The sequence below is a fragment of the Cnephaeus nilssonii genome, assembly GCF_951640355.1.
Source record: "Cnephaeus nilssonii genome assembly, chromosome: 2".
In the NCBI taxonomy this organism is placed as follows: Eukaryota; Metazoa; Chordata; class Mammalia; order Chiroptera; family Vespertilionidae; genus Cnephaeus; species Cnephaeus nilssonii.
Window position 1 is genome coordinate 113,203,834 of NC_137073.1, and position 15,980 is coordinate 113,219,813.

Below are 15,980 nucleotides of genomic sequence, written 5' to 3' on the forward strand. Positions count from 1 at the left end.
CTACGCTTCCATCACATGAAGCCACTGGTCTCAGAGCCGCCAGCTGGGCTTCACGGAAGGTCTGCCCATCACCACCCTCGGCGGATGTCTGTCCGCTGGACAGCTGGGCGGTGTAGTGACCCTCCCAGGCGCAGGGCTGTAAGGAGGCTGGACTCCGTGAGACGGACATGAACGTCGCTACGTACCAGCCTCTCGCATCCGTTTCTCCTTTGCTTGATCACAAAGAGAAGTCAGAAAACCTACTGCGTAGCGTAGACGGCAGAGGCACGCAGGCCCCTGATGGCCAGTATTTTTTTATTTGTTTTCTTTTGTAAGTTTTAAGAAAAATTTAAATGTAAAAGTGTAAGTGCAGCAAAGTGCTCTGTGTGCCCTGAGCAGCATGAAGGTGGGAGGTGGTAGCTTGCCGTGCTTGCTCCAGGCCCTTTTCCAGGGAGAATGGTCACAGATCAGATCCCTCCATCCCTCCGCGCGCACCCCCAGGTCCCCCTCCCGGCTCGGAGAACGCCCTCCTGCGCGGTCACTGCGTGCCTGGCCTGCGGGAAACGGGTGCCGATGGCGCCAACGCTTTGGGAGGCTGGTTTCAGGGAGATGCCGGCACCCCAGGCTGCAGCCGTTTCTCCCAGGACCAGAGTGAAATGTTTACGAGGACCCCTCGTGCAGTGATGGCTGCATTTTATACCAAAATATGAAAAATCGTACACACAGCCCTTCTGTTATTTCGGTCCTAAGTAGAATGTACTCTTCTCTACCAAGACCCCAGCGAGGAACGTGAGCTGAGTAAAAGGAAGAAACAGGGGAAGTGTGTGTACAAAACGCACCAGACAGACGCAGGCTGCCGTTTCTCCTCTCTTCTGTCAACTCCAGGATGCTGTGGAGTTAAACCCCAGGCCCTTTCTCTGCCACTCGGTTCCAGCCTTTTCCCTTCTCCCGCGCCCCCTCTCCCACCCCACCCCCAGCAGCCTGTGTCCTAAACCTGGTTCCGCAACTCTTTCCTGGCCACCCCAGGCCTCCTGGGCCGTCACCCTCTCAACCCGACTCCCCCAAAGCCGTCTGCGGTCTTTATTCTTGCATCTCATTCCGTCCTCCCACCCCCAGGCCCTCAGGCACTCACAGCCGGACAAATAGTCTCTTCCCATCGCCCAGTTGGGGTTGTGTGTTGGGGGGAAGGGGGAGCTACAGCAAGAGCTGTGGCCCGTGTGGAAGGAAGAGCCTGCGGGCAGAGAAGGGAGCCTGTGGAGCAGGGCGTGGCGGGAGGGCGTGGAGATCGGGCCTGAGTGTGTGACCGCTCCGTCACACCTGCCCTCTGAGTGTCCGCAGAAGGGAGGCCGCGGTCTCTGCCGGGGGGTGTGTCAGCAGGACGGCTGTCCGCATCCGGAATAACCTAAGCCCGTGCGCGTCCTGGCCACTCGCCTCGCGGTGACCGGGGAGGGAGGGCGGCTCCCTGGGGCTCGCCTGGGGCTCCCCTCACCCCGTGCCGGTTCATGTGCTTCTCTCATTTGCTCTCCTCTGGACCCTTTCAGGAAGGAGGCGTTCATGGAGGCCCGGGGCGCCCGGAGGGGCGTCAAGAGAGTCATGGTGATCGTGACGGACGGGGAGTCCCACGACAACCACCGGCTGCCCAAGGTCATCCAGGACTGCGAGGGCGACGGCATCCAGCGCTTCTCCATCGCGGTGGGTACCGGGCGCTGCTGGGACGGGACTCTCGGAGCCGTAGCCGTGGGGCTCCTCTGCGCCCCCCCCACCCCCCCGTGTGCCCGGAGGGTGGGGAGGCGTTGGGAGATGCGCGCCGTGGCCTGTGCCCTGGTGCAGAGCCCGGGCCACTCACCCCACGGCGCGAGCCACGTGGCGCCGCAGCAGCTACGGAAATGGTCCCCGCAAGTGCATCCCGGCCGGACGAGAGGCGAAGGGACCAGGGCGGTGGACAGTCCCTCGGTTCCGGGGGAGCCTCTGGCCAGCGGTGGTGATGGGATAGCCCCACGCTCCTGTGAGCACACCTGTATCCACACAGAGGAATCGCCGCGCACACACAGCACAGGCCTCCCACAGGCCACCAGAGCTCCTGTGAGCACACCTGTAGCCATGCAGAGGAATCGCTGCGCACACACACAGCACATGCCTCCCACAGGTCACCAGAGCTCCTGTGAGCACACCTGTAGCCATGTAGAGAGATCGCCGCACACACACAGCACATGCCTCCCACAGGCCACCAGAGCTCCTGTGAGCACACCTGTAGCCATGCAGAGAGATCGCCGCGCACACAGCACATGCCTCCCACAGGCCACCAGAGCGCCTGTGAGCACACCTGTAGCCATGCAGAGAGATCGCCGCGCACACAGCACATGCCTCCCACAGGCCACCGGAGCCTGAGCCCTCACACCTCCTTCAGTGACTTGTTCTAACCCCCGGCAGCTCCGTGCAGTCAGCTGGCTTCCTCTTCACCGTGCCGCCCGCCCCATGGGGAGGGACGTCAGAACGTGAGGCTTTGCAAACAGGACAGTCATCTAAGTGACCCTTACCTGCGGGCTGCCATGCACAAGGGCCTTTTATATCTGCGTCCACATGCCTCCCTGTCCTCGTGGCGCCCCCAGAGGAGGGAGCTTTCCTTTCCCCACACTGTGAACCGGGGAGCCCCAGGCAGCAGGCCCGGTCTCCAAGTCTCCAGACTCTGCGGCCCCCTCACGCCCCGACTCATCAGATGACCTACTGACCCTGGCTTTCCTTCCCAGGCCCCAGTTTCTCACCCCTCTCCACTCCTGTCACCGCTTCCCAAAGGGCACCGCAGCCCCTCACCCCCCCCTCCCCCCCCGCCCCCCTCCCACCTTGTACAGGGGTACAGAGACACCAGCCTAGAGGCACGAAGCCTGCGTCACCATCTGAACAGAAAGGACTCCGGGCACTTCCCCGGAGCCATGAGCCGGAGGGGGGGTGGGGTGGGGAAGGGCAGAGGACACTGCATTTGAGTCAGAAAGACCTGCGTTCAAATTCCAGCTGTGTCAGTGGTCAGTTACTTAACCCTGTGATCTTCAGCTTCTTCTTTTTAAAAAAATATGTTTTTATTGGTTTCAGAGAGGAAGGGAGAGGGAGAGAGAGATGGCAACATCAACGATGAGAGAGAATCATGGATCGGCTGCCTCCGGCACGCCCCCTACTGGGGATGGAGCCCGCAACCCGGGCCTGTGCCCTGACCAGGAATCGAACCGTGACCTCCTGGGTCATAGGACTGAGCCACGCCAGCCGGGCTAGCAATTCCTTATGACGCCAAACACAGACGTGCGTAGCACCCAGCGCTGTCGCTTCCAGGTCTGTACTGGGGAGAAAGGAAAATGTGCGCACAGAGACCCGGGCGGACTGTTCCTAGCAGCTTCGCTCTTAATCACTGGGAACTGGAAACAGCCCAGATGTCCCCACCAATGCACCGCGGCGCCCCACGCGAGGGGAGGCTGTGCGGCGAGAAGGTCGGAGCTGCCCCCGCAGCGGGCGGCCGCGGGATGGCTGTCAGAGCGTTACGCAAAGTGACAGAAGCCAGACACGGGGCCGCATACCGCTGATGCCTGGCCTCTGACGTCCTGGAAAGGCAGGCTGTCAGGGCAGAAAACAGACCCGTGTCCCTGAGGGGCTGGGGGATGGGGGGGGGGCTACCCAGGAGCCACAGGGAGCTGGGGGCTACAGGAACATTCCATGACTCCACGTGGGGGTGACGCATGGCACAGGGTTGTCGGAACTCAGAATTGTCTACCTGGAAAGAGTGGCTTTTACTGCATATAAATTATATCCCCATAAACCTTTCTCTTTAAAGTGAACCACATGTTCAAGAAAACCTTCTGGAACATCTAAATAATTATAGTTCACCAACACACACAGCCCCGCCTCCTTCTCAGGAGAAAGAATGTCCCTGTCTTGGGCCTTTGGTTTCAAACAGGAAGTCCTAATTGTTTATTTCCCACACTTCCCAGTTAGAGAGCTCCTCGTCCAATATCTGTTTAAAATGTACATGCAGCCCTGGCCGGTGTGGCTCAGTGGGTAGAGCGTCGGCCTGTGGACTGAAGGGTCCCAGGTTCGATTCTGGTCAAGGGCACATGGAGGCAGCCAATCCATGATTCTCTCTCATCACTGATGTTTCTCTCTCTCTCTCTCCCTCTCCCTTCTTCTCTGAAATCAATAAATATAAAAAAATTAAATAAATTTAAAAAAATAAACTGTACATGCAGCCCTAGCCGCTTTGGCTCAGTGGGTAGAGCATGGACCCACGGACTGAAGGGTCCCGGGTTCGATTCCGATCAAGGGCATGTACCTTGGTTGCGGGCTCGATCCCCAGTAGAGGGCGTGCAGGAGGCAGCTGAACGATGTTTCTCTCTCATCGATGTTTCTAACTCTCTATCTCTCTCCCTTCCTCTCTGTAAAATCAAGAAGATATATTTAATAAAGAAATGAACACATAAAACGTAGGTGGATTGGCCTGCCCCTGGGTAGGGTTTTCAGGAAGAACCACAGGTTCAAGATCAAGCAACCCACTGGCTTCTTGCTTCGCCAGCAGGCGGTGGTATCACCGGCCAGCCTCACATCAGAGAGAGTCAGAAACTGTAGCCTGCCCTAACTGGTTTGGCTCAGTGGATAGAGCGTCGGCCTGCGGACTGAAAGGACCCAGGTTCGATTCCGGTCATGGGCATGTACCTTGGTTGCGGGCACATCCCCAGTAGGAGGTGTGCAAGAGGCAGCTGATCGATGTTTCTCTATCATCGATGTTTCTAACTCTCTATCCCTCTCCCTTCCTCTCTGTAAAAAATCAATAAAATATATATTTAAAAAACAAAAACAAACTAACAAAAAATAAAAAAGAAACTGTAGCCTTCCTTTGGAACCGTCATGTCTGTAAGATACAGCGGTCAATAAACAGGCCCACAGGAATGCAGCACCGGGACCGTCCACGAACACGCAGCACCGCCCTCCCATCCCCCGCCCCCACTGCGGCGGGGAACAGTTCCCGTCAGGGAGCCTCCATGTCCTGGTAGTGACTCTCCCGAGCAGGTGCAGGCTCATGGAACCGCCTGGGCCCCGATGCCGCACCGTCTCCTGTCCCGGCGAGGGCCTGGGTCCTGTCCGCGCACCATCTCCTGTCCCGGCGAGGGCCTGGGTCCTGTCCGCGCACAGAATGTGAGACCCCCTCCCCCCATTTCTGTTCCTCAGATTCTCGGCAGCTACAACCGCGGGAACCTGAGCACCGAGAAGTTCGTGGAGGAGATCAGGTCCATCGCCAGCGCGCCCACCGAGAAGCACTTCTTCAACGTGTCGGACGAGCTGGCCCTGGTCACCATCGTGGAGGCGCTGGGGGAGCGGATCTTCGCCCTGGAAGGTGGGTCCGGGCTGTGGGCGGGGGGGGGGGGTCACTGTGTACAGTGGTCCTTCCTGTAAGGCTGACCTGGCCGGGTGGCAGTGTCCCATGCCCAGCGGCTGGGGCTGGCTGTGTGAGGACACGTGGGCCGGCGGGAGAGCCCATGAGGACGGTGGCCCGTGGGGACCTTCAGGAGCAAGTATGTGCCCGCGCGTCTGTTCCTCTCCCGTGGCCCAGGCTTAGAGAGGGAGACGCTGGCGGGTTCGTTTTTCGCGTTTGTTTCATGTCGGGCGGCGAGGGGCCTGTCCTCAGGCGGCGGCTCCAGTGGTAATTCCCTCCCCCTGCCCGGCTCCCACCCCCAGGGAGGTCTCCTGGCCCCCGGTACCGGTCCCGGGGCAGCGAGGTGGCGGTTCAGTGCGTGTGGGGGAGTCACGTCACTTCTTTCTGCGTTTTTCTGGGCCTTTTCACGGCCACTGGCTGCCGGGGACACTGAGTGTCGCCTTAAGTGGAAGAGGTGGGAGAACAACTGACTGAGAAACTGGGCCTCCCTGACGAGGGAGCCTCCTCCGGGGGGTGGGCAGGCACCCCTCCCTCCTCGCTCTCCGGGATCGCAGGCTGGAGCGCGGCCCTTCTCACCCCGGGACGAGGAACCCGCAGCACCCTCCCGCGGGCTCCCGCTGCGCCTGTCCCGCGTGGGCACAGGAGGGCTGTTGTTTTGGGGTCAGGTGACAAGGACAATGCGGGGGAGGGACCGCAGGGAACGCTAAATGTGTAGGAAGGCGGGAAAGGGATGTGGGGTGATGGCTCTCCAGCGCGTTTTGACAGCGACCCCGAGGATCAGTGCAGCTTGCTTCGTGACGAGGGCACCCACCTCTGCGCACCTAAAATAAAACAAATCTCACGAGTGGCCCTTGTCGTAGGCACAGCTCTCTGGCACGTTCCATCTCTGCCATCCCGCTCTCTTCTCTTTCCATTAAAAACAAACAAATGCCGGTGAGGACTCGCCCGGTTGATTTCACGGCTGCGTCACACCAGCCAGGAGCAGGTTCGACGTGGAGATGATGGCGCTCCACAGACCGGCGATCAGGTGGTTTTCTCTGTCCCCTTTCACCCCGGCTCCTTGTGCCTCGAGGCATCGAGCCCGGGAACTATTTTCAGCCGAAGTCACAGCGGCTCCCGAGCACGAGGCTGCCCCGTTCCGTGCACAAGCCGCCTGGACGCAGGGCCCGGCCCTGAGCGTAGCGCTCCTCACGGAAACCAGTGAGGTTTTCCAAGTCCTTGGGCGCCCGTCATCCATCTTTCACGAACATGCGTCAGGACACGATGGAAGCAGACCGTAAAGAGCATTTAGAAGGAAAATTCCGGAGCTACAGGAGGTAGTCAAGCACAATACAGTCCCGTTGCTCACCTCGAGTCAGTACCCGCAGCCAAAGACTCACGGCAATGAAGCCGTGTCAGAGACCGGGGGGAGGAGGGTCCCCTTTCCCGAAGTGACCTTTCCAGGTCGTTTCTAACCTGGGCGCACCAGGCCTCCAAGGCCGCACGTTGGCGCGCTCAGACACCCCGAGAGGCCTCTGTATTTAAGAGAGAAATTACTGCACAAGGGACTCCTCAGGTTAAAAATGTCTCCCCCGTGTAGGCTAACCCAAAGAGGGTTTGATGGCCTACTTCTGATTCTCTTCCATCACGTGATCAGAAAGGGCTTCGTGTCCTTGTTCACCTGGGAAGGCTCATTCCCTATGAACATTTACCTTTCCACAGTAAATAGCAATTCTGAAGTCCCTGCTTGCCGGGACAGCGCCACCTGGTGGGGGGCGGGTGCCAGCAACTTGCCCAATAAAATCAGAAAGTGGTCTCAGGTCCCCCTTTCCCATCAGACCTTGGGAGAAACGCAGAATTCCCCAACCAGAGGCTGCACGGTGGGTGGTTAGAGCGGTTCCGCCCCAACCCCCCCCCCCCCCCCCCCCCGCACCTGGCAGCCAGGGAGGCGCTGACAGCGAGAAGTTCAGGGAGGTACAGCGGCCGCTCCCATGATGCCCATCCGGCCGCAGCATGCCAGAGCTTCCGCTCTCTGTCCTCAGACCCGAGCGGAACAGCAGTGCTGGGGGCATGCAGGTCTTTGCTGCTGTTCCTGTCACTGACCTGGCAAAGAGAAAGGAGAAGGCACCTCGAGTATCGGGGACTTACGTAAAGGTTGCAATCCATTAAGTTACAGTGCATCTCGGTCGTTTAATGGGAGGGTCGTGTGTGAGATTGAAGCGATCGATTTGAATTCTTGGTTGATGTTCCCATCGAATCCAGTCCTATAAAAAAGGTAATTGCTGGTGTGCTTGTTAACAAATTTATGCCAGGAAGTCACGAGGAAATAAGTTTGATTCCACAAATGTGATTATTCTCATGCCTCAATGAAAGGGCAGACTGACATTCTTAAAATATGCTCTATTTTTAACGTCTCTGCGAAGCCAAATAAATCAGCAACTCCCCACGGGAAGCCAGTAAGTCAACATCCCCTCGATCCCCTCGCAGCTGTGGCTGAGGGCTGGTGGGTGTTTTGAGAGTAGCACATTCCCGCAGGGCGCTCTGGTCTACCTCTGCACTGGGCACAGGATCATGTGTGTGTGTGTGTGTGTGTGTGAGATTGAATGGCACATGGCCCAGAGCCCTGTCGAAAAGACCCCTCCTGGTCTGTGAGGGATACCCACAGCCGGAAATTAGAGCAAATACAAACCCAGCATCCCTGCCGCCTTATCCAACCACGGGGTTCTGGGAGCATCCGGGGAGATGGGTCCGAATCTCAGCAGAAATCCCGGGGCGAGAGGCCCGGCAGAGGTTCCCATGCAGGCCTCCGGGCTGTAGCCTGTGGACATAAAGCCCCGTGAGGCTGTCAGCAGCGGGTGTGTGAGGACACAGCACGCGTGGCGATGCCACCACACCACATGCCAGGACGGGAGGCCCGGCCTCTGCCAACGTGCCCTGCCCGCCGGCCTCGGGACTCCAGATGGGGAAACGGGGCAGGAACTGCCTTGGGGGCGTTGAAGTTCGGCCGCGGGGCTCCCTGCAGGCCGAGGTGCTAAGGGCGTCTCTCCCTCCAGCCACCGCCGACCAGGCCGCCGCCTCCTTCGAGATGGAGATGTCCCAGACCGGCTTCAGCGCGCACTACTCCCAGGTACGTCTCCCCTGGACGGAGCTTTCTTCTTCCAAGAAAATGAAAGGTAGTTCAAGGATATATTTCAAGAACGTGCATTTTTCTGAGGTTTCCTCCCCAAACCAACACCCAACGTCGGCACCACGAGCACAGCGTGCGGTTGGTGGCTGAGCTGTTCGCCGCACCCTGGTGACATTTCTAACCAACAGCTCCTCCCGGGGAACATGTCCCCTCGCCCAGCTCACCGCACGGCACGATCGCTGTGAATCCGTTATGTCAGGTCCCCCTTACATCGTCATGCATCTGGCTGTGGGAAATGCTGATTTAGAACAGTTGCTGATGCTGTGGGATGGGTCTTTCTCTCAGCGTTAAGATACTCAAGGGTTCTGCTAGGATTCCACGTTCAAGGCCGAGGGTTCTGGGCACCGAGAACACAGCATTAGAAATGGCATCGTTTGCAGTTGATGGAGGAGAAGGCAGGCGGCCCCGGACAGGCGGTGGGCACTCCCACGTGCAGTGTGCCATAGAGCCAGCCTGGCCCGTCTCTGACCCCGAGGATGGAGACGGTGCTCCGGCGGCCGCCCCGGTCACTGAGCGCTACGGGGTCGGCGTGTGGGACGCCCCGGGTGACCTGTCTGCTCTTGTGAACCGTCCTGGTTTCTCTCCGATGTCAGGACTGGGTCATGCTCGGAGCCGTGGGCGCCTATGACTGGAACGGGACCGTCGTCATGCAGAAGGGCAATCAGATCATCATCCCCCGGAACACCACCTTCAACGTGGAGTCTTCCAGAAAGAACGAGCCCCTGGCCTCCTACTTGGGTGAGTTGGGGCGTCGTTAGCAGAATGTGATGGTTTTTAGTTGTGTTTGTATGTTTTATCTTTAGCATCGTTTGCTGATGTTTCTATGGGCTCACTGACAACTATGCAGAGGTCACTTCCAAGGGTCGCTGTTTACGGGGCCTCTGGGAGTTCCCGGCCTCTGAGCAGCCTTTGCCAGGACACGGAACGCGGAAGGCATGCGTCCTCGGAGGGCTGGCGATGCAGGAATGCTTTAGACCGATGTATGTGCACTTTCCGAGGTCTCCCTGTGTCTGCTACTCTCTTTAACCTCAAGAGGACCTTGGGACCTGGCGGACCGGAAATGAGGCAAGAAAAAGAAATCTTGACCCAGCTGATATCCCTAAGATCGGACTCCTACTTTATTTTATTGTGAGAAAACCACTGACCATTTAAAATAAAATGTTCTTATAGCTTTTTAGAGAGAGAGAGGAAGGAAGAGGGAGAGAGAGATAGAAACATCGATGAGAGAGAATCATCCATCAGCTGCCTCCTGCACGACCCCTCCTGGGGACCCAGCCCGCAACCTGGCATGTGCCCTCTTTGGGGATCAAACCAATGGCCTCTTGGTTCATGGGTCGATACTCAACCACTGAGCCACACTGACTGGGTTAGCCAATTTCTAAGTGTTTATTATTGTTGACTATTCATGGTCTCTTAAACATCTTCTATCCTTAGTTTTTTTATGGGTCCTGATTTTGGAAAAGAAACGTTTAATTTGTTTGGTCATGCAGCTTCTTCTTCAACAGCTCTATTCAGTAAGAGGAATATGGAACTTAGACCCAGTGATTAGCATCAGCTCTTTTCCAAAGGCTTGTCTGGAATGAGGAGGAGCGTGTCTGGTATCACCTTACCCTCGATCAGTACCAGGCAGGGGCTGTCCAGGGGGCATCTGGGAACTCTTCTATCATCTCACTGATCTCAGCCGACAGTTGGAAGGGCCTGGGATGAGAAGGGCCCCCAGGGTATGGTTTCCCGGCTCCTTCGCACTCAACAAATATTTGGAAGTCCTCTTTCGCCCGAGGCGTGCGTCCGGGGGCTGGGCTGCTGGGTGAAGAACCCGGATGCCTCACGGGGCTCATAGGTTAGCAGGTTAGCATTCCTTCCTGCGATCTCTCTGTCCTGGAGGCAGTCTGTCTCTCTCTGTCCTTGTTTCCTCCTATTTTAGGGAGAGGGTAGCAGGGTATTTCCTGGCAGGCCCATGCATCTCCTTTCAGGCACATACGGAAGCTGTAGAGGCAAGGAAACTTAAGAAGAATAACAGGCCTGAGGCTTTTAGATAAATAAGAATATATAGCGGCAATGTTCACGTAAGAAACATTCAAGCCTGTATAGAATTTTTGTGAGTTTATTTGAGCCAAACTGTCGGCAATTGCCAGGAAGCAGAATCTCAACATCTTGAGATAATGCTCTGGAGAATGACTTTTCACCTATTTTTATAAATTGAGTAAGTGGGTTACATGAAATCCGTTGGTGATAGATGAGGGCGGTGGGAGAAAGCAAAGGGGTGGGGGGACCTCTGGGATTGGATAAAAAGTAAAATAATAGACACACAGCTCCTTTACTTGGTGGGTACAGGAGAGTTAACGTCAACTATTAACAGGATCACAATAATAAGGAGGGAGCTTGTGGTCTCTGCCCTGTGCCCTGACACATTGGGGGGTCCGGGAAAAGGGAAGTTACCCTGACATTCCAAAGGTATGTTGTCACAGATGCAGAAAGACAACAGGCTCAGTTAAGATCAAAGTTGGTCTTTGACAGGGAAGATCCTGGCCTAGGACATGACTACCCACCACAGACTGCCTTTTTCATTTAAAAAGCTTAATTCCAGACCATCCTCTGTGGTCACTTTAGGTCTCTGAGTCTGCAAGGCCGCCACGCAGGCCTCCGCTGAGTTAGTCGGGTTAGCATGTGGCCCGTTTGTCCACCGTAAGCGGCCGATAAAATGTGAGTGTTCAAACCCCTTGTGATGCATTGAAATGCATGAAGGAAGGTCTCGTCTATCTCTCATTAAAGTCCCGTTACATTCTGCCCTCTCAGAGGGCAGCTAGGGCAGCCAGGCATTGCTCTAAGCCTCGTGCATCAGAAAAGAAAATGCCAAGCGAAGAGATGTCGGTAGGAGACCATCCAGAGGATCCAGATCTGGAAACAACCCCCTTCTAACCCACCCCCCCCCCCACCCTCAGTCCCCCAAGAACGTGAAGAAAGGACTGTTAGAAAAGAAAGTAGACACCTGCACGTCTTTCTAACTCTGGAGGGCTGGGATGTAAATGAGGGAGTTGGGCTGGAAATGCATGCTGAGCTTTAGCGCGGAAGGAGGTCTTAGAGAGCAGCGGTCAGCGCTGGCGTTCCAAGTGAAGAAACTGAAGAACAGGAAAACCACGTCACAGCGGCCTGTGGCCATTGGAGCTGGGACGGAGGCACCTCCCTCTACCACAGCGCCCGACTCTGGTGGGCCCAGTGAGTCCCTGCGAGGGGCCAAACCCTGACCTACAAACAGAGGAACCCGGACGAGCAAGGTGGATCCCTCCCTCGGGCTACATTTTGGGGTGAGACGACAGCTGCTGAGGCAGGCGGGCACGGCTGGTACATACGTGCTGTGCCGCAGGAGGACGGCGGAGGTCGGATTAGGTGGCTTCGGCAGGTTCTTCGGATTCCAGGTCCTACGGGACTGTTTTATGGGAACGCTTTACCATCAATGAATACCTATAAGATTTCCTTCAGAACAGAGCAGCACCCAGAACTGGGGAGCAGAGGAGAAAAGTAGCTTTTTTTTTTCCCCTCTGAAGTATTATTCTAAATCTGAAACGCGGCTTTCAAAACGCGTCCTTGCCTGGGTTACAAATTAGGACGAGTTTGAGCGAATGGCTAGAGTCTGTGTGGATCGCGAGCTGTTAGACCATGGAAACCCTTAGGAAGGAAGAGGTAAAGGCTCTAAACATCCATCCTGAGCAGCAGCGAGGAGAACCAGGAGCACGCGTGGCCCTGGGGCTGCTGAATGCCGCTCGGGGTGGCCAGGGCCCGTCGGGCTGTGACGCGGTAACGAACCGCCTTAAGCCCGCAGAGCTGAGCAGGTGGGTCTGGTGGTGAGCACACAGCCAGGAGCCTCCTCCGCCTCCTCCGCCCAGCTTGCTGACCGCTGGTCCCAGCGGACAGTCCCAGCAAAGGGAGGGCGGGAGGCAAATGCACGAGATCAAGGCAGATCCCGCCTGCTGGCCGTGCCCACCAGGTGCGAGCGCGTCCCCATCCCCGAGGGGTGAGGAGAGCTGGACGGACTTAGTCTCCGTAAACCACACGCAGGCCTGGCCGGCCCCTTCCTTCCTCGTCAAGGCTGTGCTGTTCTCATCAAAGCCATGTGAGGCGTCAGTGTGTATCAGCACGTCCCTTTCACGACGTCGGCTTCCCGGGGCCCCGAGTCCCTCCCTCTGCACGGTCACCGGCGCCCCCGCCGCACCCCAGCCGCTGCCTGCTGGTCCCGGTGCCGGGAGGCCCCGCCGGTGCTTTTGTTACCAAGTGCGCACCTCAGAGTGATGAACCGAGTGAGCGCACACTCGGGGCCTCCTCGTTGCCAGCCCCCCTTTTTTTTAAATTGATTTTTTATTGGTTAAGGTATTACATATGTGTCCATATCCCCCATCGCCCCCCCACCCCACTCCCGTACATGCCCTCACCCCCTGCTGTCTGTGTCCATTGGTTAGGCTTACATGCATGCATACAAGTCTTTTGGCCGATCTCTCCCCCTTCCCCCCCCCACCCCCGCTCCTCTGCCAGCCCACTGTTTAAAGTTTCTTTTATTAATTTGCATCTCGCATTCTGAAAATTACAACAAAACAAATAAATCCAGTGTGCACCAGAGGCCCTCCTGGCTCCCCGCTAACGTTCCCAGCAGAGCGGCACGGCACAAGACAGCCGGTCCCCGCGTTCCTCCTGCCGTGTTATTTATGCACGAGCGCGGCCCGCAAGCTCTGTTTTTAAGCAGTCTTCTAGTTAGTAACACAGAAACAGGACACCTGACATGTTTGCAAAAGAATCCTCTACGCTGTGTCCTCATTCTTAAAAGCTCAAAGGCAGACGAAGAAATGAGACCGTGAGGGAAATGTTCATGAGGAAAACGGGCCTGGGAAATGGTGTTTCTGTAGCTCTTGTGAGAATAAGGCCTCGTTCAGTACGGAAATCTCGGTCTCTTTAGCGAGTGGAACGATCCCCCGGCAGTGAAATACTTGGTAAGTACGTTGTCGGTGTCATTCTCTCAGGAAGGGCTGCTCGTGGCATTTTCACAAGCCGCCTGCTGTCCGGCCCGGGGCCGGGCAGCTCTGGTCACTAGAACATTTCTTCCTTCCGTAGAGTTGAAGTCCCACTGGTCGTTTTTCCTGATGGGTTTAGCTCTGTTCTCTAGAGACACAAAGAACAAATATAATTCTTGGCTCAGAAATTAATGATCATCTGCCTTAAACATCCAATTTAAAATTCTAAAGGGCATAAAAGTCCAATTATAAAGAGGGAAAATAATTAAACATGAAAAACGGTCCACACTCACTTTTGATTAAACAAATGCAAATTACAATCCCAGCAGGTTACTATGATCAGATTATGTTTAGCGTCTGTTCGTTCACCCACAATTGAAGTAATAGTAATGACACGTAGTGTTTGGGAGAGTTTGATGAAACTATTCTCTCCTTTGATTGCTCATGCAATTAATTAGTACAAGTTTTCTGGAAATAATTTGCCAAACACTATAAGAACCATTAAAAATTTGATCCGGTAATCTATTCCTTGAAATTTATCATTAAAAAAAACTTAATGGAGAAAGAAATTACGTTTTAAAAAATGTCTTTCCAGGCTTAAGTATAATGCCAAAAAATTAAACGCACCTAACACCCACTATCCATCGGGGAAGAATCCCGTGGTATAAATGCAAGCCTTTGTGCTTTAACTCAGGGAAACCAGCTTCAAGCATTTGAAGTTACCGTTTAAAACCTAGGCCACAGCACAGAGAAGTCTTTCATTTGCTATGCCTCCAACTCTGTGAAACCATTGCTTTCTCCAGCTCAGAGACGCATGTCCAGGTGAGCCAGGATTGACACAGGACAAAGTGGCAAATTGCAATTTTGATTCTCTTTTGTGAATTTTTTTTTCTTTTTCTGTCATTGTTGTGACATTATTTGTGCCTTTAAACGATGGGAAGTGAAGGTTGGGGGAAACACCTTTGGAGGACAAAGGTGCTTAGCGAGTCGAGAGCACGCTAAGGCTTCTCCCCAAGCAGGCGTGTCTGCATTTACATGCACGTTCTGACTTTGTAAGTCCATGTGAAAATGCTGCTCCTGCCGAAACCGGTTTGGCTCAGTGGATAGAGCGCCGGCCTGCGGACTCAAGGGTCCCAGGTTCGATTCCGGTCAAGGGCATGTACCTTGGTTGCGGGCACATCCCCCCAGTAGGGGATGTGCAAGAGGCAGCTGATCGATGTTTCTCTCTCATCGATGTTTCTAACTCTCTATCCCTCTCTCTTCCTCTCTGTAAAAAATCAATAAAATATATTAAAAAAAAAAAAAGAAAATGCTGCTCCCCCACGGAGCTGGGTCTCGGTGGAGCGGGTGCAGATCGAGGTGGAGCATGCATGTGGCCTCTCCTTTGCCAGGCTACACGGTGAACTCGGCCACCGTCCCCGGGGGAGGCGTGCTGTACATCGCGGGCCAGCCCCGCTACAACCACACCGGCCAGGTCATCGTGTACAGGATGGAGGGCGGGGACGTCCGGATCCTGCAGGCGCTCCGGGGAGAGCAGGTGAGTTATGGCTGCAAGTCACCCGTCCAAACTCCGTGCAGATTCCACTCAACCGCCTGCTGTCCGCAGCTTCAAGAGCACAGCAGCCTCCTGGTCTGCTCAGCTGGGCCCGGGCCTGTGCTGGGCGCTTGGAGGCCTGGAAGGGGGCGTCAGTCTGGCCTCGGGGCCATGTCCCTTGGATGGAGGCGGAGCTGGGATGAACAGGCGATAGATGCAGGTGCGGGCACAAATATACTACAGAAAAGAGAGCGGACACCTCCGGGTGGAGGCTGGCAGAGCACAGACAGCAGTGCGGGAGGTGGGAAGACGGTTTCTAGCAGATCGGTGCGGGAGGTCTTCGTGGGCAGGTGAGAAGGTAGCCGGGTGGGCAGCGCCGTGGGAAGGCCAGGCAGGGAGAGCGTAGCCCACGGTGGGAGGTGCTGAATGGCAGGCACCCCCCCCCAACACACACACACAAACTCCTGGGGGGCCGCTCAGCTCCCCCGCCCGGGGCCTCCCGCAGCCCAGAGCACCGTGCGGCTCAGGTGTGGGGAGCAGACCTGCCAGTGGGGAACCGGCGTCGGCCACACGCCAGGGCCATGGCTGCCAGGTCCCTGCTCGGACGCAGCTGCAGAGCCTCAGGCGCAGGCTCCTCTGCAGCCGGCCCGGGCGCATGCAGGAGGCACCAATCGATGCGTTTCTCTCACATCGATGTTTCTCTCTGTCTCTCCCTCTCTCCTCCATTCTCTCTAAAAAAGAAAAAACAATAGATAGATAGATAGATAGATAGATAGATAGATAGATAGATGATAGATAGATAGATAGATAGATAGATGATAGATAGATAGATAGATAGATGATAGATAGATAGATAGATAGATAGATAGATAGATAGATATAGAGATAGAT

The 15,980-nt window shown here is 55.9% G+C and overlaps 1 protein-coding gene across 1 annotated transcript in view; it reads left to right on the forward strand.

Annotated features, from left to right (window-relative positions):
- The window catches only part of ITGA1 (integrin subunit alpha 1), a 113,769-nt gene that overhangs the window by 68,434 nt on the left and 29,355 nt on the right, over positions 1-15,980 (forward strand). The window contains exons 8-12 of the mRNA XM_079790319.1: positions 1,521-1,671; positions 5,185-5,350; positions 8,422-8,495; positions 9,149-9,293; positions 14,947-15,092. Of these exons, the coding sequence (XP_079646445.1) occupies positions 1,521-1,671; positions 5,185-5,350; positions 8,422-8,495; positions 9,149-9,293; positions 14,947-15,092 (682 nt within the window). The remainder of the gene's footprint in view (positions 1-1,520; positions 1,672-5,184; positions 5,351-8,421; positions 8,496-9,148; positions 9,294-14,946; positions 15,093-15,980) is intronic.